We start from the raw sequence: 27705 nt of genomic DNA, 5'->3' as shown, positions 1-27705 counted from the left end.
GAAATGGCGTCCAGCCAGATATTCAAGATCAATTCCGGGTCAGGGCCGATTTTATTTTTAAGTCTGATTAGTCCCGCCAATCCCAGATATTTGCTCATCACTATTTTTAATTTCTGTAAGGCCATGTTCACACGTTGTATAAATTTTCTGTTTTCTGTTTTCTGCAGATGTCTGCACCAAACTTTACAAGAACAACCTCCTCTGTTTATTGCATTCATGGTGCATTTTTTACAGGTGAAACCAGAAGTTTACATTCACTCTCTAAAAAGACACATCTGCATGTTTTTCTCCTATCTGACATGATATCTTTCATGAGGAAAAAAGATTATGGCCACAAAGCCAATGTTTTGGAGTGGCCATCACAAAACGCTGATCTTAATCCTATTGAAAATTTATGGGTAAAGATGAAAAGGTAGGTGCGAGCAAGGCGACCTACAAACATGGCTCAGTTACACTAGTTCTGTCAGGAAAGGGTCCAAATTCCTACCAACTATTGTGAGAAGCTTGTGGAAGGAGATACAAAACGTTTAACCCATGTCATACAGTTTAAGGGCAATGGGATCAAATACTAATGAAATGTATGTAAATGTTTGACTTTGCAGAAAATAATAAAAATGCCTTAAAACATTCTCACTCTCATTATACTAGCATCTGGCAAATATAAATAATTTTGGTTCCTAATTGACCTAAAATGGTAAAGGTTTATTCTGATTTCATGTCAGATAGTGAGAAAAACCTGCAGATGTGTCTTTATAGAGAGTATGTAAACTTCTGGTTTCAATAGTATGCCTTTTCTCCCTTATTTGATGCGTTTTGGTGCAGATGTGAAGCCGAGTTTTTAATTATTTTTTTAGTACAGAAAAGCTGATTCTGCACTTAAAAAAGTAACTGCAGTTTTATACATGCATTTTTTTAGGCTCCCCATAAAAACCTCTAGAGAGAAAAAAACACCCCAAACCGCATAGTGCATGAAATCTCCAACCACCATTCATCTAAAGATGCTGCTGAACTGTGTTTTTTTCTCTATATAGCTTTTTTTTTCTATGTGGAACCTGAAAAAACTGCAGGTAAATAAAAAACACGCCATTTTTACGGGAAGAATCAAAGCTTTTCTGTAGTATAAAAAACACAGCTTCATATCTGCACCAAAAATGCATCAAATAAGGGTTAAAACGCCGAAAAGAAAAAACGCAAAAATCATAGAAGATTGTTATTGTGTCGTGTTGTGCGGGTACCTGCAGAAAACAGGTAGTAAAAACCAATAGAAAAAAACACAGCATTAACCCTGTGTTCACAGGACATTAGCATTATATTTAATTTCATTTTTTATTGTTTTAATAGAGAGAATAATCAATCATGCCATGTTTTTAAATCATTTACTAATCATCATAAATTACAGTATCTGATCTCTGCGTTGCACGGGTTGCTAAAATGTCCATGTTATTTCCTGATTTGGGATGTTTATTATTCTTTTAAAAAAAATGCATTAAAATGTTGTTATTTTAATAGTTTCATTATTCTTTTTTAGTAATTCTATAGGGAGAAAATAAAATATCTCTTTATTCTTCCTCTAAAATACAGGGACATAGAAATACAAAGCTAGGTACAATGCATCAGTATAATCTGCTTGTAGAGTCAAAGCCTGCAATGCAGCTTCAAGATTATAAAATTCTCTTAGTGACATCACCAAAACCTGCGTCTCAATGGTTTAACTGCTGCTTGCTCCTGTAATTTTGCCATTTCAAGTCCCAGGGACACTCACAAACATATGAGAAAATGACATTTTAGAAAGAAATTGACATTTTTGCAAATGTTTTTGGATTATTTTTTAGTAATCTTATAGAAACAAAATAAATTGACTATTTCTTCACCTCTAGAATATAGGAACATAGATATACGTTGATATGTACAGTTATCTCTATGTACCTGTATAATCGGCTTCTGGGTTCCCTTCCCAGACTATAGGAAAAGTATATAGAATCATCCTTTCTTTCTTAGGGCGGCTTTGCACGTTGCAACATCGCACGTGCGATGTCGGTGGGGTCAAATCGAAAGTGACGCACATCCGGCGTCACTTTCGACATCGTAGTGTGTAAATCCTAGATGATACAATTAACGAGCACAAAAGCGTCGTTATCGTATCATCGGTGTAGGCTCCGACTTTTCCATAATTACGCTGCCACAACAGGTACGATGTTGTTCCTCGTTCCTGCGGCAGCACACATCGCTGTGTGTGAAGCCGAAGGAGCGAGGAACATCACCTTACCTGCAGCCAGCGCCTATACGGAAGGAAGAAGGTGGGCGGGATGTTTACATCCTGCTCATCTCCGCCCCTCCGCTTTGATTGGCCATCGCTGTGACATTGTACGACCCGCCCCCTTAGGAAGGAGGCAGGACGCTGGCCACAGCGACGTCGCAGGCCAGGTAAGTGTATGTGAAGCTGGCGTAGAGATAATGTTCGCTACGCCAGGAATCACAAGATATCGCTGCTGTGACGGGGGCGGGGACTATCGCGCGCGACATCGCAGCATCGGCTTGCGATGTCGCAAAGTGCAAAGCCCGCCTTAGTCTGGGTGGTGGCTCATTGATAGAGCTGCTACCTACAGCTAAGGAATTAACGCATTTGAGTCCTGGAGACCAGAGAAGATAGCTGTTTATATAATTTATCTGCATGCAGGCAGATGCTGGCCCTGCCCCACAAGGAGAAAGAGGAGCTACAGAGCCCGTGAGGAAAGGTAAGAGGAAGTCGCGACAAAAGTCCTGACTGACGGAACTGATCCCTCAAATCGGGACAGTCCCACTGAGTCTGGGACATTGGGAGCTATGGATAAACTTATAGTCTGGGACATTGGGAGCTATGGATAAACTTATAAAGAATAGTGGAGTCTTGATTACTGACAGGTTTAGAATAAAGGTAATATGACATCTTAACCACAGTAGCAGTCCCTGGAATTAAAGCGGACAAGTTTTTTTTAACATGTCTGTAATGGTAAATACTTGCATTACTCAAAATAACAATTCTGATGCATATTTCTTAGATCTATCCATTTTGCCGTTCCTCGAGGAAATATTAATTTAGATGAATGAATTGCAAACCGGACAGAACCATTTCCTTCGTAATATATAGTTTGTCCCTACACTGTCTGGTACTGTCCGTCCTCATGGACAGTGTCAAAGACAAAGAGTGACTTGGATCAAATATGAATAATGTGGACCTTCTGTAAACATAAAAGGTCTCTCCAGGTAACATTAAATTACAATGCAACCTAGGTATCTTTGTTGTCTTCTTAGTAATTTATAGCACCCATTGCAGAATATCTGAGTATCTTCTGTGGCAGGGAGAGGGCATTCTACATTTGCTTCTTATGGGACCCTATTGTGCGGCAGTTTTGCTGGTCCAATATGATAGTCCATAAGTTATGCAAAAGATATTTATTAAAAGATTGTCATTGTGCAAATAAATGTATAAAGCTACTAAAATGTAAATATATTTACTCCTATAACATCCAAAATTTAACAATGGTTTTGCATATTCAGCTGCCACAACTATATTTGAGTCTTAACTTTCTATGAAAAGTAAAATGTGCCATATCATAGAATGACCCAAAGCAAGGTGGGGTGGAGGAATCTTGACAATCTGGGATTCCGGTATCATCTTTATCCAGTGTAATGAGAAAAGTTGATGTTTGGACTATGGACTTATTTACTGAACTGGAACGGGTCACAACTATCCCTGAAAGTTATGCCAAGAGTAACTGTTCCCTCTCATGATTTACTTATCTGGCTGCTCAAAAATTAAGTAAATTCTGTAAGAGTCTATCAATGGAGGCACAGTATGAGGGAAGTCTTAAATGAATGTCCCTCTTTGAAGGCCAGAAGAATACTTTCTTGGCATACTTAGGGTAAGGCAAAGGGAATGTCTAACCTTATGGCATACTTAGTTGGGCTTACATGGCGACTTATGTTGCATTATATGAAGATGGCAATGTCAAATTCCAACATCAACATATCATAACCATGATGCGTCTGTCTCTAAAAAGTCAAATCTGATTTTCGCCTGTCGTCACATGAGATTGAACGGACAATAATGTATGGAGCCGCGTTGTTCTAGATCAACATTTTGTTGACTGCCAGAGCTAATTACAGAGGGGGTGCAGAGTGTCAGAGCCCCACAAATCTAATATTGATCGGCTCTGCTATGGATAGGTTATCCATATATTAATTCCAAGCAACCTCTTTAACTGATCATTCACGATGAAAAACTGATACAATCCATCATGCTCAGGACAAGAAGGACTACCTGCTCACTAAGGAGTCGGGATACAACTGCCTATTGAAGTCTATGAAGAAAGGGGAGGGGGGAGACACAAAGTCAGAAGCAGAGTACAAGAGTGAGGCACAGATACACACAGACCCCGGCCTATTAAGTGTTCATCTAAGCCCACAACGCTATACTTCATATATAATGTGCTCAATGACGCTGCTACATCTGACGGATTGCTTCATGAGGGATAGGCAAGCACAAAACCTTCACGTCCCTGTATGTACTGTGTATGGGAGACATCATGACAGCTAATCTCCACCTACTTGTCCAAAGACTGGAAATTCAGAGATAGAGATTGCAAGAGGGTAAAGCTTGTGAAAAATGCAGGATACAAGTAATATAATGGCTAGAGTTGGTATGAATCGATTCACAAGACCAGATGCATTGCTCCCATCATCAATCTGTGACCGCTGGACAGGAGCCACAAGACCCACCTCCAACCTCCTAGCATCTGCAGCTTTTAATCTGATTAGCTGACCTGGTGTGTGTCACATCAGAACAATGACAAGTCACCAGGCCGGCTAATGAAAAGAGGAGTGGTGAATGCCATCAGGTAGGAGTTGGTTCTCAGGGTTCCCGTCCTGCAGCCATTGTATATTACATCATTACATAGGTTGAAAGAAAAACCTAGATCCATCTAGTTCAAACTTCCTCCAACAATTATACATTTTGTCACTAAATCATTTATAACCGACAATGTTGTGTGTTCTGAGGAAATCAGTTAGTACTTTTTTAAAAGTTGTTATACTGTCTGTCATCACTAACTCTTGTGGTAGGGCATTCCACAGTCTGACTGCTCTAACTGTAAAGAACCCTTTCCTAATTAGCTGTCGGAATTGCCTTTTTTCATCTCGCAGTGTATGTTCCCTGGTCCTCAATATTGTCTTTGGAAGGAATAAGTCATGTGCCAGTCCTTTATATTGACCACACATGTATTTATATATATAAATGAGATCTCCTCTGAGACGTCTATTTTCTAAGCTAAACAAGCCCAACTTTTCCAACCTCTCATCATATGGGAGGCCTTCCATTCCTTGTAGTAGTCTAGTTAGCCGTCTTTGAACTGACTCTAACTTCTGAATATCATTTTTAAAATGTGGAGCCCAAAACTGGATCCCATATTCCAGATGTGGCCTTACAAGTGATTTATAGAGGGGTAACAATACGTTGGGATCACCGGGTCTAATGTTTCTTATTATACACCCTAAAATCTTGTTTGTTTTTGCAGCCGCTGCTTGATATTAACATGTAGTCCCGACTTTACTTCCATTTAACCCTAGAACGCGCAACTATAGAAATCTACAATAGAAAACAAGTAACCTAGCAGGCCTCCGAGGCCCCAGGTATGCGTTCTAGGGTTAATGTATACGCAGCTATAGGATTGCATCCTAGGAGCATTACCCTACATTTATCAACTGTGGCCGATCAACTGGGTCCTGTGAACCAATGAGCACTAACTCTAATAATGGCGCAGACAAGACAGTCTAATCTCAGAAGTCACCTGTATTTTATTTTAAGAATTTTTAGTTCTAGAGAAATGGAGATTTATTACAGATATAGAGAATTATGTTTACCATCATGGTAATGTCATGTTTCTGGAAGTGCCAAGAATGAATGTGTTTTCTATCAATTAAAACAGAAATTTACATAAAAACATGATTATCATTATGAGCATGGAACTTCATCTAAATCCAAACAATACATTAACAGTACCAGTGTCCCCTTCCACTGCATCTAACATCACGGCCGCGCAGGATGTACAGCATCCAGCTAGCAACAATACGGGGATTGGAGTATTCGCATTCGGTCATCTTCCGCTGTGCCCTCCCCGAGGACCTTCAAAGATAACAGCCTCGGCTTTTTTCATCTGTTTGAAGCTGATTTCGGCGTAATTGCAAACACTGTGCAGCTGTGTGAGCGGCAGTGATAGCTGCTCTGTTATTAGGGACTAGGATTATCTCGGCCATTAAAATATATCTTCGGCCTTTTTTCCCAGCCCTTTTTAATTTGTGACTTTGTTCTACTTTCAAGTTATTGCAGAGCTGGACCATAAAATCACACTGTTATTGACTTCACACTGGGCAGCAGGATCTTGGAGGATATTTTATTCATACGTCATGCATCAGTGCCAGAGATGGGTTTGGGACTTTACGTATTAAAAAAAAGCATAAAAATATTATCACTGTAATATGTGTTGGAAGAATCCATTAAAGTGAAATAATTGGTTGCTTTTAGAGCAGTATGATCCAGTAATTTACAGAACTATGGTAATATGCTTACCTTTGCTAATGTAACTTCTTCACTGTAAGAACATAAAACAGTTGGTCGTGTTATTGCCTGGGAATTAGACTATCTCTGCCATTATTGTTTGTGCTTATAAATTGATGACTATATTACAATGTATTGAAAATATGTAAAAATGAATCTGGTCTTTTAGGCCCTAACAAATGGCACTTACTCATGCTTTCTCTCCATAGCTATTAACTGAAGATGTACTGATTTTATGCACAAAAGACTTTGTGCAAAGTCAACTGACCTACTATGAAAAAAGTTTGCTAGAAAACATCCATGAACTTTTACAGGAATGTACTATTGTATTGAACTATTTATATTACAGTTTGGTGTTTTTTAAATCTTTAAAGGGAACCTATCAAAAAGATTTTCCTTTATAACCTGCAGCCACTATCAGTGAGTTCTTATATACAGTATTCTAGAATACTGTATATAAGAGCCCAGGCCGCTCTGTATATTGTGAAAAAGACCTGTATTATACTCACCTGGGTGCGGTTGGGTCCGATGGGCGTCGCTGCTCTCTTCCGTTCATCGCCGTCCTCCTTCCCTGCTCTGTGTGGATGATGTGTCCTACATCATCCACACAGAGGCCTCGATGGCGCGCATGCACACTTTGATCTGCCATGCTGAGGGCAGAGCAAAGTACTGTAATGCAAAAAATTAAGATCGGCAGCACTCTGCAGTGTGAAAAGTTTTAATGTTGTTTCATGCAAACAGGTGAGACGACATAGGGGAGGTAAGGGGAGGGGGCACTGAGGAGTACTGTAATGCGCAGGTGAGAGGAAAGGTTAATGACCGCCAGCGCATGCGCACTACAATTCTTTGATCTGGCTTTAGCAGAGCATATAAAAGTGAGCTTATGCTGGAGCTCCATTGAGACATCTGTGTGGATGACGTAGGATGTAACATCCACACAGATCTGAGAAGGAGGAAGGCGATGGACGGAAGAGAGGAGGCGTCAGACCCAAGACAAGTGATGCCCACCGGACCCGACCACCACCCAGGTGAGTATAATAAAGGTCTTTTTTACACTATAAAGTGTGGTTTGGGCACTTATACACAGTATTCTAGAATGCAGTATATAAGAGCTCACTGGTGGTGGCTGCAGCTTATAGAGGAAAAACCTGGTGACAGGTTCCCTTTAAACACCTGATTACATGAGTTCCATTTTAGACATTATCAAGATAAATAGCCTTTAAAATCCACATAATGACTTCCGTCTTTTGATCGGGTAGAATTCTAACTTAAGGGGCATTTAATCGTGAACGACCATTATTAGATACAGGCTGCTGATTGGCTGATGAACGAGTAAAATGCTTGCTTCAGTCTGGCTGAACAGACATTTCAACACCGCCGACCAGTAAATTTGATGTCACTCAATTTTTGTCCTCTGTACATCACTTACTGCCCTTCTTAGTGGTCTAAAATGTATTTCCTGTACTTTTTACTTCCACTTACCAATCTCATTGACTTCAATTTCCTTCTGCCCAATAAAGTACCAAACGCAGCCCATCCAATGGGCAAGCAATGCAAACATAGACATAAGTAGGGTTAACACAACTGCGCTGTACTGGGAGTAACGATCCAACTTTTGCAGCAAGCGAAGAAGTCGGAGTAGACGCACTGTCTTTAGGAGATGGACTCCAAAATACTGAGAAACAAAAACAAGAGAAATCATGTAAAATATACAGTTACAATACAAACTAAAAAAATAAACTATATAACTATAGAAATGATCTAACTACAACCTATACATAATATAATAATTTGCCAATTATTTCAGATTAGTCACAGAAGTTTTCAAAATATCTATTGTACAAATTCCGGTGGATGAAAATTGTACAGTTTGTCATTGGGGAGAGAAATTTGAAATAAGCAAACTGTCGTGAAAGAAAGTTAAGAAAAATGTAGTGTCTTATTTTTAAGAGCTACTTACTTATGTCAGAAACCGGCCACCCAGACAAGAAAAACTCTTTGGATGTATTTTGTAACAGTTAGCAAAGATGAATATTTTCACTTACCACATTAACACTAAATGCATAGAGCAGGTCAAAGGGAAGGGCAGCAATGAGGTCCACAAAGAACCATGTGGTTGCATAGTGCACACAAATAGAGCGGGGATCGTACACAACCTGGCCAGACTTGCTGACATATGTTGTTCGGAAATTTAAAAGGATATCTGTGAATAAATCAAGAAAATATGTGATTAGATTTTTTCCCCCAAATTTCTAATCCCCTAATATCACATTACTTTTCATGTAGTACCTATGCTGACAAGAGAAAATTGTTTAAAAGATCTGAGAATCCTCAGTGGTTGACACCTTTTAATGGCTAACTGAAAAGATGGTAATACATAGCAAGCTTTTGAGACTACTCTGGTCTCCTCATCAGGCTCAGTAAGACACAAAATCTGAAGAGTCACATTTATACACAATAGGAGATAGAATGGAGCAGTAAATAAGACAAGTTATGTAAAGCAGAACTATCAGTATGGCAAGGGGACATTGAGTTGTGGCAGTAAAAATTGCAGCAGTTCATAGATAAGGAGTGGGAAACTTTTATTGACCTCTGATTGAGCTCTGATCCAGAGTTGTGATGCCCCCAGATGCTCTGAGGAGCACCTTTCTTAATTGATGTAAAAAGACATAAATCCATGTGACACATTCATTCCTGCTCTGAGTGTGTCAAAAGTCATCATAAGTTTGTATTCCCAGAGGCTCCTGTCTCTCTGTGATTTGAAGGTTCCTTTCAATACCAGCAATTTCATGTTCATGATGCTCTGCTCTGGGTTACCTGGGTGACTGTTTCGCCATAGGTAGATCTATCCTTTTTTCTTTAATTGTGTGGCGGTGAGAATTCATTCTTGTCCTGAGCTGTTGTCCTGTCTCCCCTACATACAGACCCACAGTTGAACATTTGGTACATATACAGTAATTAAGTACACCACATTGGTTGTGGTGCAGCTAAAGGTACCTGGGATCTTGTAATCCTGATTTGATCTGGGAATCTTTATCTTGTCTGTTGTTAATTTAAATGGACAGGTCTTACATTTTTTTTGGTTGCAGGGGAATTTTCCTATTGTTGTTGGAGAGGACAGGGAGCTTCTGACAATGATGCTTCTTAGATTCGGGGGCTGTCTAAAACATAGAAGTGGGTGGTCTGGAAAAATAGATTTTAATCGGGCATCATTTTTCAGTAATGGTTTTAATTTCCGTGCAGCTCCTCTTAACACCTCCAGATTTGGATTGTAGGTGATTACAAGAGGTACCCGGTTGTTTTCTTCTTTAGTTTTAGGCTATGTGTTTTTTTGACGCTGCGTTTTTGGCCGCTAAAAACGCACAAAAACGCACCCGCGGCAAAAAAAGGCGGCAAAAAACGCATTCGTTTTTACCGCGATTTGGTGCGTTTTTGGCTGCGTTTTGGATCTCTGCATTTTTTTGCGTTTTTCCAATGCATTGCATGGAGGGGAAAACGCAGAAAAACGCAGGAAAGAATTGACATGTCCATTTTTTTCTTTAAGCTCAAAAACGCAGCTTAAACAAAAAGTTGTGTGCGGACAGCAAAAATGAAAACTCATAGACTTTGCTGGGGAAGCAAAGTCATGCAGTTTTGAGGCCAAAAACGCACCCGAAAAATGCGCAAAAACGCCATGAAAAAACGCACTGTGTGTGTGTCGCCCTGGGCAAGCCAGGGGACACAGGTCACAACACCACCACACCCCACACTCCAGGTAGGCACATCACAGCTAACCACAAATCCTTGTTGCCTTCCTCCAGAGGTTGATGATGCACACCAGGGGGTGGGCCAGGCGGTTGGCTCCGCCCACCAAGGAGCTCACAGCTCTGGAGGCAGGAAGTAACCGGGCAGATAGCTCAGGGACGAGCTTAAGTAAACAACAGAGTTCAGCTCAGGGAGGAGAGGAGCTAAGAAAGTGAAAGTGAAGGTAGTAAAAGAGGAAAAAGCAAGTAAAGTGACAGAAGAGAAAGACAGCCTGAAGGGTCCAGCTTTGTGAGGGCCAGAACAGCAAGGTCAGCAACGGCGGTGACTGTCTGGAGGGGGACCGTTTGGAAGTTCCTGGAAGGACCCCGTTGGCTGTGTGCCCGGTGGTCTGGAGCAGTGTTCCGAAGGACAGTCAGCACCAGGGCAGGGGCCTCTCGGACCCCGGCAAGGCTAGGAGTCGCCAGATTTGCCAAATCCGTCAGTGACGGGGACGCAGATCCCCCAACAACCAAGTCCCGATTGAAGGCAACAGCCCAACCCATATTGGAGAGACACCGCCACCGCCACGGCACAAGTTTCTCAGGGCCAGCGCCTGCGGGCAAAGTGTAGAGCTCCTCCGGCCCAGATTGCAGTCGGGGAGCGGGTAACCGGAGGGAATCCACCGCTACCATCAGTCAACACAGGTGCAAGGAAGAGGGACATCACCGTCACCTACCGGGAGTGCAGGTGCAGCCGTCTGTGGGACCGTCCTACCAGCCGTTGGTTTACCGTACAAACTGTGTCCGTGTGTCAGGCTGAGTGAGTACCATAGTGCCGCAAGGCACAGCGCTGCCCCCGCGTCCCTGCGCCCTCCAGGCCCTACACTTCACATCTCATCACCGGGCCCCGGGATCACCAACCCCTACCCACGGAGGGGCAACACAACATCTGGCTGCTCCGCATCACCATCCCCGGGACCCCCACACTGAGCAGCGGTGGTGCAATCACCACAACCGTGGGTGGCGTCACGAACTATAACAATCCCCACACCCAACAAACACCCCCTTTCACTCACGGGCGAGGAGTGTCGCTCGAGAAACCCCGGGATCCGGCCCACAGCTCGAGCCACCAGGAGCAGCTGCCGGACCCGAGCAGAAGGGGTGAGCGCGGTGTGCTGACACCCTCCTCCCCGCCCGCGACAACTTGGCGTCACGAACAGGATCTTACCGCTCTGCCGTCAGGTAGAGGTGCGCCTTGTTACCGCCGGAGGCATCCGGCAGAAAAATTTCAGAAGCCGCCATCTTTGGCGCGAAAAGTTCCCGCTCGAGCGTCTTCTCGAGCAGTAGAGGCGCGAAGGCCAAAACCCCGCCCCGAGAGAGGAGGGGCCGGAAAGAGCTAAGGGGGACGGAAACAAGATGTCTGCGCCCGACGGAGCCGCTGGAGGAGCGGTGGTCGCAGCCGCAGCGGCACCCGCGGATGGGAATGGGCCTGCCCAGGTCCCGGTCGTACCGGCGGGAGGTGCCGCGGCCCCCGCGCTTGCTCCGGTCATGCCGTTTTCCTTGCCCTACGCGCCCGGAGCTGCCTGGCTACCGCAGTATGACGGGAAACCGGATGCCCTACAGGCCTTCCGGAAAAAGCTTAACCCGTTGCTAGAGCTGTACCCCCTGACCGATAAGCAACGAGCAGCGATAGTGCTAGGCCAGCTAACCGGCGCGGCGGAGCAGGAAGCGGAGACCTGGACCGAGGGGGACCGGCTCTCTGTAGCCACCATCTTCGAGAAGCTACAGACTGCCTTTGAGACCCGGACTGAAGCTGAGCTGAGGATGCAGTTTTACCAGTGCCGGCAACGAGCTGGAGATAGCATTCGGGACTATGCTCTACGTCTGCAGACCGCCCTCCGCACGCTGAAGCGGGTGAACTCTATTAATGAGGCGGATAGCAACAAGATGTTAGTGGAGCAATTTGCGCAGGGGATGAGGTCCCCTGAGGATCGTAAACAACTCCGGCTGTGGGCCCTGGAACACCCTGATGTGGACTTTGCTGTGTTAAAGGAGCGGGCTATCAAGGCACTACAGCCCCCAGCTGCTGAAGTCCTGGAACCCGTCCCGTGGCCCGTCGAGACAGCTCCCGTTGTGGCGGCCTCCGCCAAACCAACCTCCTTAATACCTGCAGCCCCGAGCAGCACCGTGGAAGAACTGGCAGCCCAGGTCCGTCGCCTGGACGGAGACCTTGCCAAGATCCTTGCTGCGCTACAACCTCTGACCAGATCTCAGCCTCCAGCGCAGATACAGCTTGCTGACAGTCCCGAAGATGTTCCCTGGATGCAGCGGAGAAGCGCTAACAACCCGCGGAGCAGACCCCCAATCTGCTACAAGTGCCGTAAGCCGGGCCATATTTACCGACAGTGCCCGTTAAACGAGCAACCCCTGGGGCCCCGGGCCAATCCTCAGGAGTAGAACACCGTGGCCCCCCGGACTGGCGAGACCGATATGTCGGGGCCCGCCCTATCATCCCCGTGGCTGTGGACGGCATACCGGTGATGGCTCTCTTGGACACTGGATCACAGGTAACCACCATACCGTACACGTTGTATCGGCAGTATTGGGCCACAGACGAGCTGGCGCCTCCAGACAATAGTATAAATTTGATTGCCGCTAATGGACTTCCATTGACCCAGGTGGGGTATAAACAAGTGGCTATGACAGTGGGGCAAGCTGAACTGCAACACCAGGGTATGATTGTGATCATGAATGAACCCAGTGATCATAACCCGAAAATAGTGCTGGGAGCCAATGTGATGGAACACTGCATGGCTTATGTGTTGAACCTATTGCAACAGCTAGCCGCCACAGCGGCGGGGAGCCGGCAGAGGGCTGTGCAGCGTGAGATCCGCGCCCTGATGTACCGCCAGCATGTAAGCTCAACAGGAGGGGAGATTGGTGGAGTGAGAGTGATGGATGTTGCTCCATTGACTGTGCCCCCTAGGAGTGAGATGATGATCTGGTGTAGGGCAGCAGTAGGGCCTCAGGGGCGTGACTACCCTGCGATGATGGAGCCCATGCCCTCCGAGCACTGGCCCACTGTAGTGGCCGCCCGAGGGGTGGTAGATGTGAAGAAAGGGAGAGTGCCCGTGAGAGTGTTGAACTGTGGGGAGGAAGAAGTCAGGCTCCCCCGGTATGCCACCATTGCCAAGCTGCTCACACTGGACCCTCACACTATCCAGGAAGCCAGTCCATCCACACTCCCACCTACCCCCAGCACTTCCCCACCCCAGGGGGACACAGAGGAGTGGCACCAACAGCTACATGTAGGCACTGATGATACCCCTACACATCACAGGGCCGGGGTACACCGGGTGGTGCAGGAGTACGAACAGGTTTTCAGTAAGCACCCCCTAGACTGTGGGCGGATCAAGGGGGTTCAACACCACATTCCCACAGGTGAACATCCCCCTATCAAAGAGAGGTATAGACCTATTCCCCCTGCACATTACCAGTGTGCCAAAGATATGTTGAGGAATATGAAGGAGGCAGGGGTTATTCGGGACAGCTGTAGTCCCTGGGCCGCTCCGTTGGTACTGGTCAAGAAGAAGGATGGTACCATACGGATGTGTGTGGACTACCGGAAGATCAACCAGATAACCCATAAAGATGCCTATCCCTTACCTCGTATTGAAGAGTCTTTGGCTGCACTGAGAACCGCAAACTACTTCTCGACCCTTGACCTCACCAGCGGATACTGGCAAGTGGCCGTGGCCCCAGAAGAATAGCATGCCGTTTGGGCTGTGCAATGCCCCTGGGACCTTCCAACGGTTGATGGAGTGCTGTCTGGGACATTTAAACTTCGAGACCGTCCTGCTGTATTTGGATGATGTGATTGTTTATTCCCAGACGTATGAAGCCCATCTGGAGCACCTGGCCGAGGTGTTCGCGTCCCTTACCCAGTACGGGATGAAGTTGAAGCCCTCAAAATGCCACCTGCTGAAACCCAGAGTGCAGTATCTAGGGCATGTGGTGAGTGCGGATGGTGTCGCCCCCGACCCTGAGAAGATTACTGCCATCCAGAGCTGGCCGAGACCAACTACAGTGAGGGAAGTAAGGCAGTTCCTGGGTCTGGTGGGGTACTATCGGCGCTTTATAAAGGGATACACGAAGATGGCTGCCCCCATGCAAGATCTCCTCGTGGGACAGACCAAAGGTGGTAGACCCATTGGGGCCCCACTGTCGTGGGAGGACAAGCATGAGGAGTCCTTTTGCCAGTTGAAGGCGGCCTTGACCGGAGAAGAGGTCCTGGCGTACCCTGACTATGGGAGCCCGTTCATCCTCCACACAGACGCCAGTAATGTGGGGCTAGGAGCGGTCCTATCCCAGGTCCAGGATGGAAAGGAGAAGGTGATTGCCTACGCTAGCCGAAAACTCCGGCCGACCGAAAGGAACCCTGAGAACTATAGCTCCTTCAAGCTTGAGCTATTGGCGTTGGTGTGGGCTATCACGGAGCGGTTCCGCCACTACTTGGCGGCAGCCAAATTCACAGCGTTTACGGACAACAACCCGCTGACTCACCTGAACACGGCCAAGTTGGGCGCGCTGGAGCAGCGGTGGGTAGCCCGGCTAGCCAACTATGATTTCACCATAAAGTACCGAGCTGGTCGTGTCAACATAAATGCTGATGCACTCTCCCGGATGCCCCATTTGTCAGAAGAGGGGTGCGAGGATGACGACCTCGAGGAGATCGAGTTGCCTGCGTTTCACCAGCTGCCTACTGAGAGGGTACAAGTCTGTCAGCAAAGGGTGGATCTGGGCCCGCGGCCCAGTCAAGAGTGGCAGGACGTCCAGGACCAAGCGCCGGCTGTCCGCCTTGTCAAGACTCTGGTGGAACAAGGGGCTATGGGAATAGACCCTGCCGCTCCAGCCGAAGCTCAACGCTTGTGGAAAGAACGAAAACGGCTTTACCTACACCAAGGGAGGCTGTACCGTGAGCTGATCAACCCGAAGACCCATGAGAAGATATGCCAGTTGATCGTTCCTCAAGCTGAGGTCGCTACTGTCCTGCGGGCATACCATGATGGTGCTGGCCATTTCGGGTGGAAGAAGCTGGAGATGCTGTTGAGGGAGCGGTTCTATTGGAGTGGGATGCGTGAATCGGTGGAAGCCTGGTGTCGAGAGTGTGGTCCTTGTACACTGAGGAGAAAGGACGAGACTAGCCAGAGGGCACCGTTACATCCCATAGTCACCCATCAGCCGCTGGAGCTGGTCGCCCTGGACCATGTCAAGCTCACCCCTAGCCGAAGTGGGTACACCTACGCATTGACCATGGTAGACCACTACTCAAGATTCATGGTGGTAGTCCCCGTTAAGGACCTAACTGGTCGAACCGCTGCTCGAGCGTTCCAGGCTTATTTCTGCCGACCCCATGGGTACCCCGAGAAGGTGCTGACTGACCAAGGCCCGGCTTTTGAAGCAGAGGTGTTTCACGAATTCTGCCAGTTGTACGGCTGCAAGAAGATCCGGACCACTCCGTACCACGCCCAAACCAACGGCATGTGCGAGAAAATGAATCACTTGGTCCTGGGGCTCCTCAAGACGCTACCGCTGGAAGAACGGAACATGTGGCCGGAAAAGCTACCTGACTTGGTCGACATGTATAATAATATCCCGTCCAGCTCGACGAAGTGCACCCCAGCGTATCTGATGAGGGCTCGGCCTGGCCGCCTGCCGGTGGATCTGGAGATGGGGTTGGAAGCCCCGGAAGCACTCCCCTTAACGGCAGAGTGGGAAAGTCGGAGGAGGGCAAATCCAGGAGTATGTGGAGAAAAACCTCAGTCGAAGTCGAGAGCAGCAAGAGCACCGGTTCAACCAGAAGGCGCCTGCAGGTCCTTTCCAGCCAGGAGATGTGGTGCTGAAACGGAAGAGAAAAACCCACAAGTTGGATGATCAGTGGGAGCAAGTCCCTTATGTCATACAGCCCACAGAATGGGGAGATGGGAAGACCTACCAGATCAGTCGTGACCAAGGGGACACCCTAGCCACAGTTTCCCGGGACCACCTAAAGAAATGCCCCCCAGCGCTGAAGGCAGAGGCTGAAGTACCGGTTCCTCCACCAGTGGAGAAGGCAGCAGAGGTAATCCACACTGTAATGGGTGACTTCCCAGCAGACTGGCCTACACAGAACGGCGCGGTGATTCTTCCAGTGATACTGTTCCCACAACCCGTGGATGAAGAAGTAATGGAAGCGGTTAACCGTGAGCCAGAACCAGTGCCAGTGCCCAGGGATGAACCTGTACCCAGCCCCCCTGCACCTCCACCTGCTCCACACTATAGCAGGGAGGAGGAACCTATTGTTCCCTCTACCCCGCTGTCTAGCACCACTGACACCGGGCCCCGAAGGTCCACCCGTTCCAACCTAGGTAGACCCCCACTTAGGTACAGGGAGACCGTTCTATGAGTGAAAGGGGTCCGCAAATGTAAAAGAGTGTTGCTGTTTGTTTGAAAAAGTTTAGAAAGTTTTGAAAAATGATGATAAATGATTATACCGAGTTTGTCACCTGATTGTCTGCAGTGATTAGAACCGGCAGGAGCCGGCACCGTTGTCCCCGTGGGGACCGTTTAAAGTTTGTTTGGCATGGGAACTATCCATGGACAAGCCCGTGAACTAGCAGGGCACCACAAACGTTAAGTGGCTTGTAAATATGTTGGGTACCGTTACCGTTTCCGCAATGCCGCCTCCGGAGAGGCAGGTTGGAGGGAGGGCCCTGAGCAGAGCAGGCCAGGGCCCAGCCACCAAAGGAACCGGTGGCCACCCACTGGAGGGGAAGGACAGATCCCGCTCGGGTAACTTGTGCTGGACTGTGGGTCAAGGGGTGCTGCCTGGGTTTTAGGGGCAGCATCAGGGCCAGGTTGCTTGGGTGGGAGAGAGCGGAAACCGTGACCATATACCGTTGCAACGTTCAAGTAAATGTGCCTCCCGTCTTGGGAAGAGTTTTGATTAAAAATGTATTCATGTTTTGCTTAACCCTGTTATCCCCTTTTTACAGAAAAATAAAACCGGTGTAGGACGGCAGCCCGCGGACGGTCTGCATTTTGCTAAGGGGGAATGTGTCGCCCTGGGCAAGCCAGGGGACACAGGTCACAACACCACCACACCTCACACTCCAGGTAGGCACATCACAGCTAACCACAAATCCTTGTTGCCTTCCTCCAGAGGTTGATGATGCACACCAGGGGGTGGGCCAGGCGGTTGGCTCCGCCCACCAAGGAGCTCACAGCTCTGGAGGCAGGAAGTAACCGGGCAGATAGCTCAGGGATGAACTTAAGTAAACAACAGAGTTCAGCTCAGGGAGGAGAGGAGCTAAGAAAGTGAAAGTGAAGGTAGTAAAAGAGGAAAAAGCAAGTAAAGTGACAGAAGAGAAAGACAGCCTGAAGGGTCCAGCTTTGTGAGGGCCAGAACAGCAAGGTCAGCAACGGCGGTGACTGTCTGGAGGGGGACCGTTTGGAAGTTCCTGGAAGGACCCCGTTGGCTGTGTGCCCGGTGGTCTGGAGCAGTGTTCCGAAGGACAGTCAGCACCAGGGCAGGGGCCTCTCGGACCCCGGCAAGGCTAGGAGTCGCCAGATTTGCCAAATCCGCCAGTGACGGGGACGCAGATCCCCCAACAACCAAGTCCCGATTGAAGGCAACAGCCCAACCCGTATTGGAGAGACACCGCCACCGCCACGGCACAAGTTTCTCAGGGCCAGCGCCTGCGGGCAAAGTGTAGAGCTCCTCCGGCCCAGATTGCAGTCGGGGAGCGGGTAACCGGAGGGAATCCACCGCTACCATCAGTCAACACAGGTGCAAGGAAGAGGGACATCACCGTCACCTACCGGGAGTGCAGGTGCAGCCGTCTGTGGGACCGTCCTACCAGCCGTTGGTTTACCGTACAAACTGTGTCCGTGTGTCAGGCTGAGTGAGTACCATAGTGCCGCAAGGCACAGCGCTGCCCCCGCGTCCCTGCGCCCTCCAGGCCCTACACTTCACATCTCATCACCGGGCCCCGGGATCACCAACCCCTACCCATGGAGGGGCAACACAACACCTGGCTGCTCCGCATCACCATCCCCGGGACCCCCACACTGAGCAGCGGTGGTGCAATCACCACAACCGTGGGTGGCGTCACGAACTATAACAATCCCCACACCCAACAAACACCCCCTTTCACTCACGGGCGAGGAGTGTCGCTCGAGAAACCCCGGGATCCGGCCCACAGCTCGAGCCACCAGGAGCAGCTGCTGGACCCGAGCAGAAGGGGTGAGCGCGGTGTGCTGACACCCTCCTCCCCGCCCGCGACATGTGCACATAGCCTTATAATGTAGGAGATGGTTTCTTGATATTCTGGTGGCTCTTGTAATCTGGTTTTTAATTGTTCTTGGGTGGAAGCCTTAATTCAAAAAGGTCTTTCTGAGGCCCTCAAGGTGATTGTCTCTATCTGTAGTGTTGGAACAAATCCGATTGAACCTGATGGCCTGTCTGTACACTATAGAGTTTTTCAGGTGTTTTGGATGAAAACAAAATCGACAAGAGACTAGTACTTTTTTCACTCTGCCTCAATTGCTTTTTGCATCTGGTCTTTTTTTCCTCCACTTCCTAACGGGGACAAATGCAGCTCTGTCCAAGCTATAAAACTGGCCATACACTTTAGACACCTGCTTATTAATGCTTATTAATGAAGAAAGGTGACATATCAGAAACTTCTGTTGGAAGCTCATCTCCCACTAGAAGAAGGATGGTAAAATCCAACAGTCCGGTCGTCTTTCCCACAGCATCTATCATCAAGGGATAGATGGGAAACCACCGTACAGTTCAGATAGTTGGCTAGCTTGATGAAATTGAAGAGTTTAGCTGATGTGTTTCTAATATGTACTGTCAATTTTATGCCTCATTCAGATGTCTTTGAGTCACATACATGTTCTGTGTTTTTCACTGGTAGAACATGTACCCAATATAGTCTTTGGGGCTGTTCACATGTCCATGGTTTTTGTGGACAATACTTCTGCAAAAAATCATGGAGACAAGTTCGTTTTTAAGACAGGGATCACAATTACCTACATAAGCCTATGGGTTTGGGAATGTAACAGACAACTCATGGATGGCATTGTTGTATAGTATGTGTGCTGTCCATAATGGATAGGAGAAGTTTTGCAGTTTTTTTTCAATCAGTTATAATCACTTATGGAACATAATATGGTAGAATCTGACCAAACAGTGAGGAAAATTGGATCCAAAATACTGATGAACAATGATCCGTGATTGAAGTCTAAATCATTTTATAATTTCAGATCTGAAAAGGATTAACCAATTTATTTCCTACCATATGCTATCTTAATCAATTGGTAATAGTCAATCCAAAGTGTCTTCTTTTGTGGCAGGGAGACATTTAAAGGGGTTGTCCACGATAGCCGCAGCTCACTTCCTGATCTTTTATCCAAAGGCAGGAAGAGAGAACCCAATGTGATTGAGTGTGGGGCTTGCATGATGTAAGACCATCACGTGAGCCCCAGGAATGGGAGCACCAGCAGCACTGGAATGGGAGCGCTGGCACCACTGTAATGGGAGCACCGGAACCACTGGAATGGGAGCACTTGGACCACTGGAACAGGAGTGCCAGCACAACTGGAGCGGGAGAACTGGCACCACTGGAATGGGAGTGCTGACACTGCTGGAATGGGAGTATGGGCACCACTGGAACGGGAGCGCCAGCACCGATGGATCCCCTGCAGCCTATGCTGCCATACCCCACCTAGCACTCTCTCTAGTATCTTTCTTTCTACAGCCTGGCTCCTAATACACAGATATCCTTGACAAAGACCTTTTTCTTTATATTTAGCACTGATGGAACAGGAGCATCAGCACCACTGGAATGGGAGCACCGTCACCACTGGAACAAGCGCACCGGAACTGCTGGAACAGGAGTGCCGACACCGCTGGAACATTGCTGGCACGGGAGGTGAGTAGAAGCTTTTTTATTTTAATGAGGCCAAACATGGGGGATGAGAAGGGGTTGTCCAACTAGTGGACATCTCCTTTAAAGATCTCTCAGGCAGCAGAGAGAAGGTTCCGATTTTACCTATGAATCCCTGCAAGTTGAAGTTCATACATCAAATGTAGTTTACAAAGAAAGCTTCAGATACCATGGTAGTACAAATACATGCCAACATAATCCACCATGAACCCTTCAGTTTTCCCTAAAGCCATATGCTGTTTTTTTCTCTATGCTATTATATGTGCAACACTTTTTCTTAACCCAAAGTCAGTTTCTTCCTCCCACTGATTTCTATAAATGCAATTCGCCCTAGTAAATAATTAACAAGATGTCTGAACATGAAGCACGGACTCTACCATTACCTCGTCTGTGAATAATAACAGGAAAATCTTCAATACATTTTCCTCACCAGGACATTGGTTCCACAGCTCGCTTAAATATTTAGATCCTACATCTTTTGTGAATGAACGTCTACCGACTCCTAACCCAGCGCTTATCCTGACAAGCTAAAAGGACAGCTCAACGGGGTTCCAGAATGTCCATGGAACAGATATTTAATAAATGATAATACTGTTTGTTTTTACAAAATAGAGTGAAATGAGCAGGACGGCATTTCTAGCTTTCATTAGGAAGGATGCCCAGGAATTGATAAACATCCAAGCAAGCTGTTGGATGTGATATATTAAGACAGTTGTTGGAAGAATATGTAAAACCTGTACATGTGTTTACAAGGACTGCCAAAAGCTTAGCTTCCAGTATCAGAGCAAGAACGCTTTACATTCTGCACAATTATTCTACACAGTGGAATGAAAGACACATTGGCAGCAAAGTGTCACTTGTAGAGTGAATTGACGGATAAGATTTAGATCACGTACACGAGTTGTATGTATTTGTCATTTGGCACTTACTGGATTTTACAAGCCTCATATTTTATATGGTTTTTATGTTAAATTCTATTTGATTCAATTCAAAAGTTGTGCCATTTTACAATGGACTCCATATCATGGTGGTATTTATCTCCAGCAGCACTGCCTTAGGGCAGAATATATGCTTAATAAGCAGCCAGAACGTTACACCATATGGCGCCACACTGAGAGTCTATGGCTCTAAAGCATAAAGACAGAGATGCTATGTGCCTTACTATGGCTCTGCCTAAAAATGTATATATTCTCAAACCTAATACAATAATAAAAAATAATCCAAAGAGGAATGTCCCATGAATTAATTTGTCAATTACAGGAATCTAATATATAAAGCTGAGTGTGTGTTGTGTGTGTGTGTGTCTGGGATTGGCATCTGCACCGTCGCAGCTACAGCCACAAAATTTTGCACACTCACACTTTTGGACCCCGAGAGCACCATAGGCTCTGTTTTGAGGGGAAATGTTAACCCCACGCTTTACAGTTATTCACCAAAAAACCTGCCTCCATTAAAGCGAATGGAGCTGGGAGCCACAGTGCAGCCAGAACTTCAGAAGAATGCGCAGCCACGCCCTTATATGGAATGTTGGCGTGTCACAATGCAGCCAGGGAAAGAGACAGACACAGACAGGGTAAGAAACAGACATAGACAGGGTAAGAGACAGACACAAAGAGACAGACAAAGAGACAGACTGACAGGGAAAGAGACAGACAGGGAAAGAGAGAGACAGGTTAACAGACAGACACAGACAGGTAAAGAGACAGACACAGACAAAGAGACAGAGACAGACACAGGGAAACAGACAGACAGGGAAAGAGACAGACAGGGTAAGAGACAGACAAAGACAGGTAAAGAGATAGACAAAGAGACAGACACAGGGAAAGAGACAGAGGGAAAGAGGGAAAGAGACAGACAGGGAAAGAGAGGGAAAGAGACAGACAGGGAAAGAGAGGGAAAGAGACAGACAGGGAAAGAGAGGGAAAGAGACAGACAGGGAAAGAGAGGGAAAGAGACAGACAGGGAAAGAGAGGGAAAGAGACAGACAGGGAAAGAGAGGGAAAGAGAGGGAAAGAGACAGACAGGGAAAGAGACAGACAGAGAAAGAGACAGATAGACAGACAGGGAAAGAGATAGATAGACAGACAGGGAAAGAGATTGAGACAGACGGAGAAAGAGACAGAGACAGTCAGAGACAGACAGGGAAAGAGACAGACAGACAAAGAGATAGAGAGAGAGACAGAGAGATATATACAAAGGGGGAGACAGGCATTATAATTACATTTATATCTATTTGTTTTGTGTTTTTTGTGTGCAGAATACATTTTTGTTAATACATTCTATTTTGTTAACAGCAGTTATTAACCCGGGCGAAGCCGGGTAGTACAGCTAGTATATATAAATATATATATATATATATATATATATATCGGTTGTGGGGAAACTTAAAAAAGATTGAACGAATCAGAACAACAACAAAATGAAAAATAAGCTATATACAAAAAAGGAATAAAGGGGTTAATAATTTTTATGTTAAAATCTTATTTGTTTTATAATGAATGCTTCCACTCATTAATGGGAATCTGTCACATGGTTTTTCCTACCTCATCTGAGAGCAGCATAATGTAGGCAAAGAGATTCTGAACGATGTTTCACTTAGATTACTGGCTACAGCCGTCAAATTTGAGATGAATAAACACTGCCCGCAGTGTGGACAATGCGGGGCATCAGACAGACAGAAGCACAGCGCGATAATCACTGTGGGGATTATCACGTCATTTTCTGAGCCCGAACCCTGAGCCTCGAGCCTAAGGTTCACTCATTTGTAGAGCTAAGTGAGACGTCTCACCCACACCAGGCTCTAAATAGAGAATAAAAACAAAAAGCCAGCACTAAATGTGCACTTCAGCACTAAAAATTCCAAACTGTACTTATTATAAAAATTTTGAGATTTTTGGCAAAAAAATTGCAATTTCTTGAGCTGCCTCGCCGCGTCACGGCAAATCTCATTTGAGGCAGTCCTACACTAAAATATTTTTATAAAATGTGCCATACGGCCTCACATATGAATAGAAGAACTGCTCTCAGAAGCACTCACCAGGTCTATTTCAATCCCGTACCCATGACTGAGTCATGGCTGTGGGCGGGACAGGTCCAAGCAAATGCTGCATGAAGTAAATAGCCTGTGGACAAGGCCTGATGACAATGTGAACAGTCACCACCCGCCAAAATCTAGACAGAAGGAATACATCCCAAATTGGGGTGCATAGCATGGTGGGGTCAGCCACCGACCAATTCAATGAAGAAAAACAAAAAGCCAGCACTAAATGTGCACTTCAGCACTAAAAATTCCAAACTGTACTTATTATAAAAATTTTGAGATTTTTGGAAAAAATTGCAATTTCTTGAGCTGCCTCGCCACGTCACGGCAAATCTCATTTGAGGCAGTCCTACACTAAAATATTTTTATAAAAAGTGCCATACGGCCTCACATATGAATAGTAGAATTGCTCTTAGCAGCACTCACCTGGTCTATTTCAATCCCGTACCCATGACTGAGTCATGGCTGTGGGCGGGACAGGTCCAAGCAAATGCTGCATGAAGTAACTAGCCTGTGGACAAGGCCTGATGACTTAATGTGAACAGTCACCGACCGCCAAAATCTAGACAGATGGAATACATCCCAAATTGGGGTGCATAGCATGGTGGGATGTATTCCACCTGTCTAGATTTTGGCCGTTGGTGACTGTTCACATTCAGTCATCAGGCCTTGTCCACAGGCTATTTACTTCATGCAGCATTTGCTTGGACCTGTCCCGCCCACAGCCATGACTCAGTCATGAGTACGGGATTGAAATAGACCAGGTGAGTGCTGCTAAGAGCAATTCTACTATTCATATGTGAGGCCGTATGGCACATTTTATAAAAATATTTTAGTGTAGGACTGCCTCAAATGAGATTTGCCGTGACGTGGCGAGGTAGCTCAAGAAATTGCAATTTTTTGCCAAAAATCTCAAATTTCTTATAATAAGTACAGTTTGGAATTTTTAGTGCTGAAGTGCACATTTAGTGCTGGCTTTTTGTTTTTTCTAAATAGAGAATGTACATTGACAATGAGGTGTCAATCACAGGAGGGAGTGTCCCGGAATGTCCTGCAAGTGACTTTATAGTCTTGCAATGATAAGTGCCCTGCTGCTTAAACAATCATAGCAAATAAACAACCGATTGGACCATGACAAGACAGACATCCCTGAATTCTATGTTTTAACCCTTGCAGCATGCTGTCTTCAGATTACATAGCAAAAAACTGCTGACAGATTCCCTTTAACAGTAAGCAGAGATTTTGAAAATGTTGTGATACAATAAACAAGTTTTTTTATTTCCATTTAACCACTTTGTTAATACTTTGCGTTTTAATGACCCTCCACTTTCAAAGTCTCTGTTATCAGTTAATGTAAATGTTTCTATTCTTTTCTAGTCCTGCTTACATAGCGGTGCGGCTATAGTAATGTATCAATCTAAAAATCCAGTTTAGAAAGTGACAATGCTTTTCCAAGGATAAAACTTAAAAGCACTTTTCAATGAAAGAAAATTAGAACTAGTAAGTATCGTACCAAGCATGAAAAGGATTTCAACAAAGATATCGCTAACACTCGGTGGGCTACGTGATGAAATGAGGTCATCTCGAGTGATGGCGAAGCAGACATTGTAAGGAACCGTCACAGCAACGTAGAAGGTAGCCAAAAGGATGAGCCAGTCCCAGCCTGCCTTGAAAGTGCCATAGTGCAGTAGAATGAAGCGTGATTTCTGAATTGCAGCAACTTTGTATTCAGGAATTGTGGGCTTCTCTCCAAAAACGTTCTATGGATGAGAAAATAGAACAGGTCATATTCTTGTAACATTTTACAGACATAATAAAAAAGACTGTGCTGAAAATGGATTACCATACATCTCAAATCCATTTTCTGAAACAGCAAAATCACCATCAGACATGAACTACGAGACACAAATGGGAACAAGTTCAAAGACTGCCATGTCCAACCTAGAAAATGAGTCCGGACCGCCACTATCCAGCATCTAAATTAAACAATCTTCATTTTTAAGACTTATAGACAATTCCGTAGAGCCAGTTATTGAGTCTGGAAACCTCTGGAGAATGACTATCACATAGAAAATAAGTCTCTGACATCACACAGGGTTTTTTTCTGCTGAAAATGACAATAATAATATAAAACACAGACAATGAATAGTCAGAAAGAAGAGAATAATTCATAAACTCTGAGGAGTAAATTGGAGATGTCTACGTAATCAGAAAGATAATAAACTCTGTAGAAGTAAATTGTAAATGACAGTCTATTACATAATCAGTAGAAGATAGTTAATACACTGTCTGAAAGAAAATTGCACATTTCATAGTTTATTAAATATAACAAAAGTGACAATTTATTTAATAATAAGGTTGAGTTATAAATTTCCTAACACTGAAGACAATCGTCTTGTGGTTTACGATATTTATGCCTATTAAGACAATACTAATAGTCCAGCAGGTTGAGTAGCTGCCTCTTTGGGCTCACTCACACGAGTGCTGTCCGATGTTTTGTCTGTTAGCACTTGACCCTATGTTATACTATGAGGCAGTGCCAACTTGCGCCTTTTTTCTCATGCCGACTCAAATGCATCTGATAATGGCATGACATGCACCCGTACAAGTCTATTGGTGCGTGGAAATTAACAGACTGCACTCGGATATAAGCTGAATGCAGTCTCATATACGCCGACACAGGGAAGGGAGAAGATGGAGAAATTGAGTACTCCATCTTCTCCCCAAATGTGCTCCGATTCTTGCAAGCGAGAGAATCAGATCACAGTAAATGACACTCGGATCAGTCTCTAATCAGAGTTGGGAGCCAAGTGTCCTTAAAGAGGTTCTCCACTACTTTTATATTGATGGCTTATCTTTAGGATAGGTCATCAATGTCTGATCGCCCGGGGTCCAATACCAGGCATCCCTGCTGATCAGTTGTTCACGGTGTTGGGAGCAAGTGGCCGGACATGCTCATTTCCAAAGCTGCTCCATCTTCTAATAGCGGCCACAGCCAGGTACTGCACCTCCGCCTCCCATTCAAATTAATAGGAGGCGGATGTGCAGTACCCGGCTGCGGCCGCTATCAGAAGACAAGCTCAGCATTTCTGGCCGCACGCTGCCACTACCGGTACTGAAATCAGCTGATCGGCATGGTGCTGAGTGTGGGACCTTGGCCGATCAGACATTGATGGCCTATCCTAAGGATAGGCCATCAATATAAAAGTAGTGAATAACCTCTTTAACATACAGTGCTGGCCAAAAGTATTGGCACCCCTGAAAATCTGTCAGATAATGCTCAGTTTCTTCTTGAAAATTATTGCAATCACAAATTCTTTGGTATTATTAACTTCATTTAATTTGTCTTCAATGAAAAAAAAAAATGTCATAAAGCCAAATTGGATATAATTCCACACCAAACATAAAAAAGGGGGTGGACAAAAGTATTGGCACTGTTTGAAAAATCATGTGATGCTTCTCTAATTTGTGTAATTAACTGCACCTTTAACTTACCTGTGGCACCTAACAGGTGTTGGCAATAACTAAATCACACTTGCAGCCAGTTGACATGGAGAAAAGAAAGAAGACCAAAGAACTATCTGAGGACTTGAGAATCCAAATTGTGAGGAAGCATGAGCAATCTCAAGGCTACAAGTCCATCTCCAAAGACCTGAAAGTTCCTGTGTCTTCGCTGCACAGTGTCATCAAGAAGTTTAAAGCCCATGGCACTGTGGCTAACCTCCCTAGATGTGGAAGGAAAAGAAAAATTGTCGAGAGATTTCAACGCAAGATTGTGCGGATGGTGGATAAAGAACATCGACTAACATCCAAACAAGTTCAAGCTGCCCTGCAGTCCGAGGGTACAACAGTGTCAACCCATACTATCCGTCGGCGTCTGAATGAAAAGGGACTGTATGGTCGGATACCCAGGAAGACCCCACTTCTTACCCCGAGACATAAAAAAGCCAGGCTGGAGTTTGCCAAAACTTACCTGAGAAAGCCTAAAACATTTTGGAAGAATGTTCTCTGGTCAGATGAGACAAAAGTAGAGCTTTTTGGGAAAAGCCATCAACATAGAGTTTACAGGAAAAAAAAAAAAGAGGCATTCAAAGAAAAGAACACGGTCCCTACAGTCAAACATGGCAGAGGTTCCCTGATGTTTTGGGGTTGCTTTACTGCCTTTGGCACTGGACTGCTTTGTCGTGTGCATGGCATTATGAAGTCTGAAGACTACCAACAAATTTTGCACCATAATATAGGGCCCAGTGTGAGAAAGCTTGGTCTCCCTCAGAGGTCATGGGTCTTCCAGCAGGAAAATGACCCAAAACACACTTCAAAAAGCACTTGAAAATGGTTTGATAGAAAGCACTGGAG

At 45.7% G+C, this 27705-nt stretch overlaps 1 protein-coding gene across 1 annotated transcript in view; it reads right to left on the bottom strand.

Annotated features, from left to right (window-relative positions):
• LOC142245158 (voltage-gated delayed rectifier potassium channel KCNH8-like) overlaps nucleotides 1-27705 on the bottom strand; it is a 771887-nt gene that overhangs the window by 127618 nt on the left and 616564 nt on the right. The window contains exons 5-7 of the mRNA XM_075317583.1: nucleotides 24863-25109; nucleotides 8638-8795; nucleotides 8075-8267 (exon numbers count right to left, since the gene is read on the bottom strand). Of these exons, the coding sequence (XP_075173698.1) occupies nucleotides 8075-8267; nucleotides 8638-8795; nucleotides 24863-25109 (598 nt within the window). The remainder of the gene's footprint in view (nucleotides 1-8074; nucleotides 8268-8637; nucleotides 8796-24862; nucleotides 25110-27705) is intronic.

The sequence above is a fragment of the Anomaloglossus baeobatrachus genome, chromosome 7 (assembly GCF_048569485.1).
Source record: "Anomaloglossus baeobatrachus isolate aAnoBae1 chromosome 7, aAnoBae1.hap1, whole genome shotgun sequence".
Lineage (NCBI taxonomy): Eukaryota > Metazoa > Chordata > Amphibia > Anura > Aromobatidae > Anomaloglossus > Anomaloglossus baeobatrachus.
The sequence above is the reverse complement of the archived record's forward strand: the minus strand, read 5'-3'. Positions and strand labels throughout refer to the sequence as shown.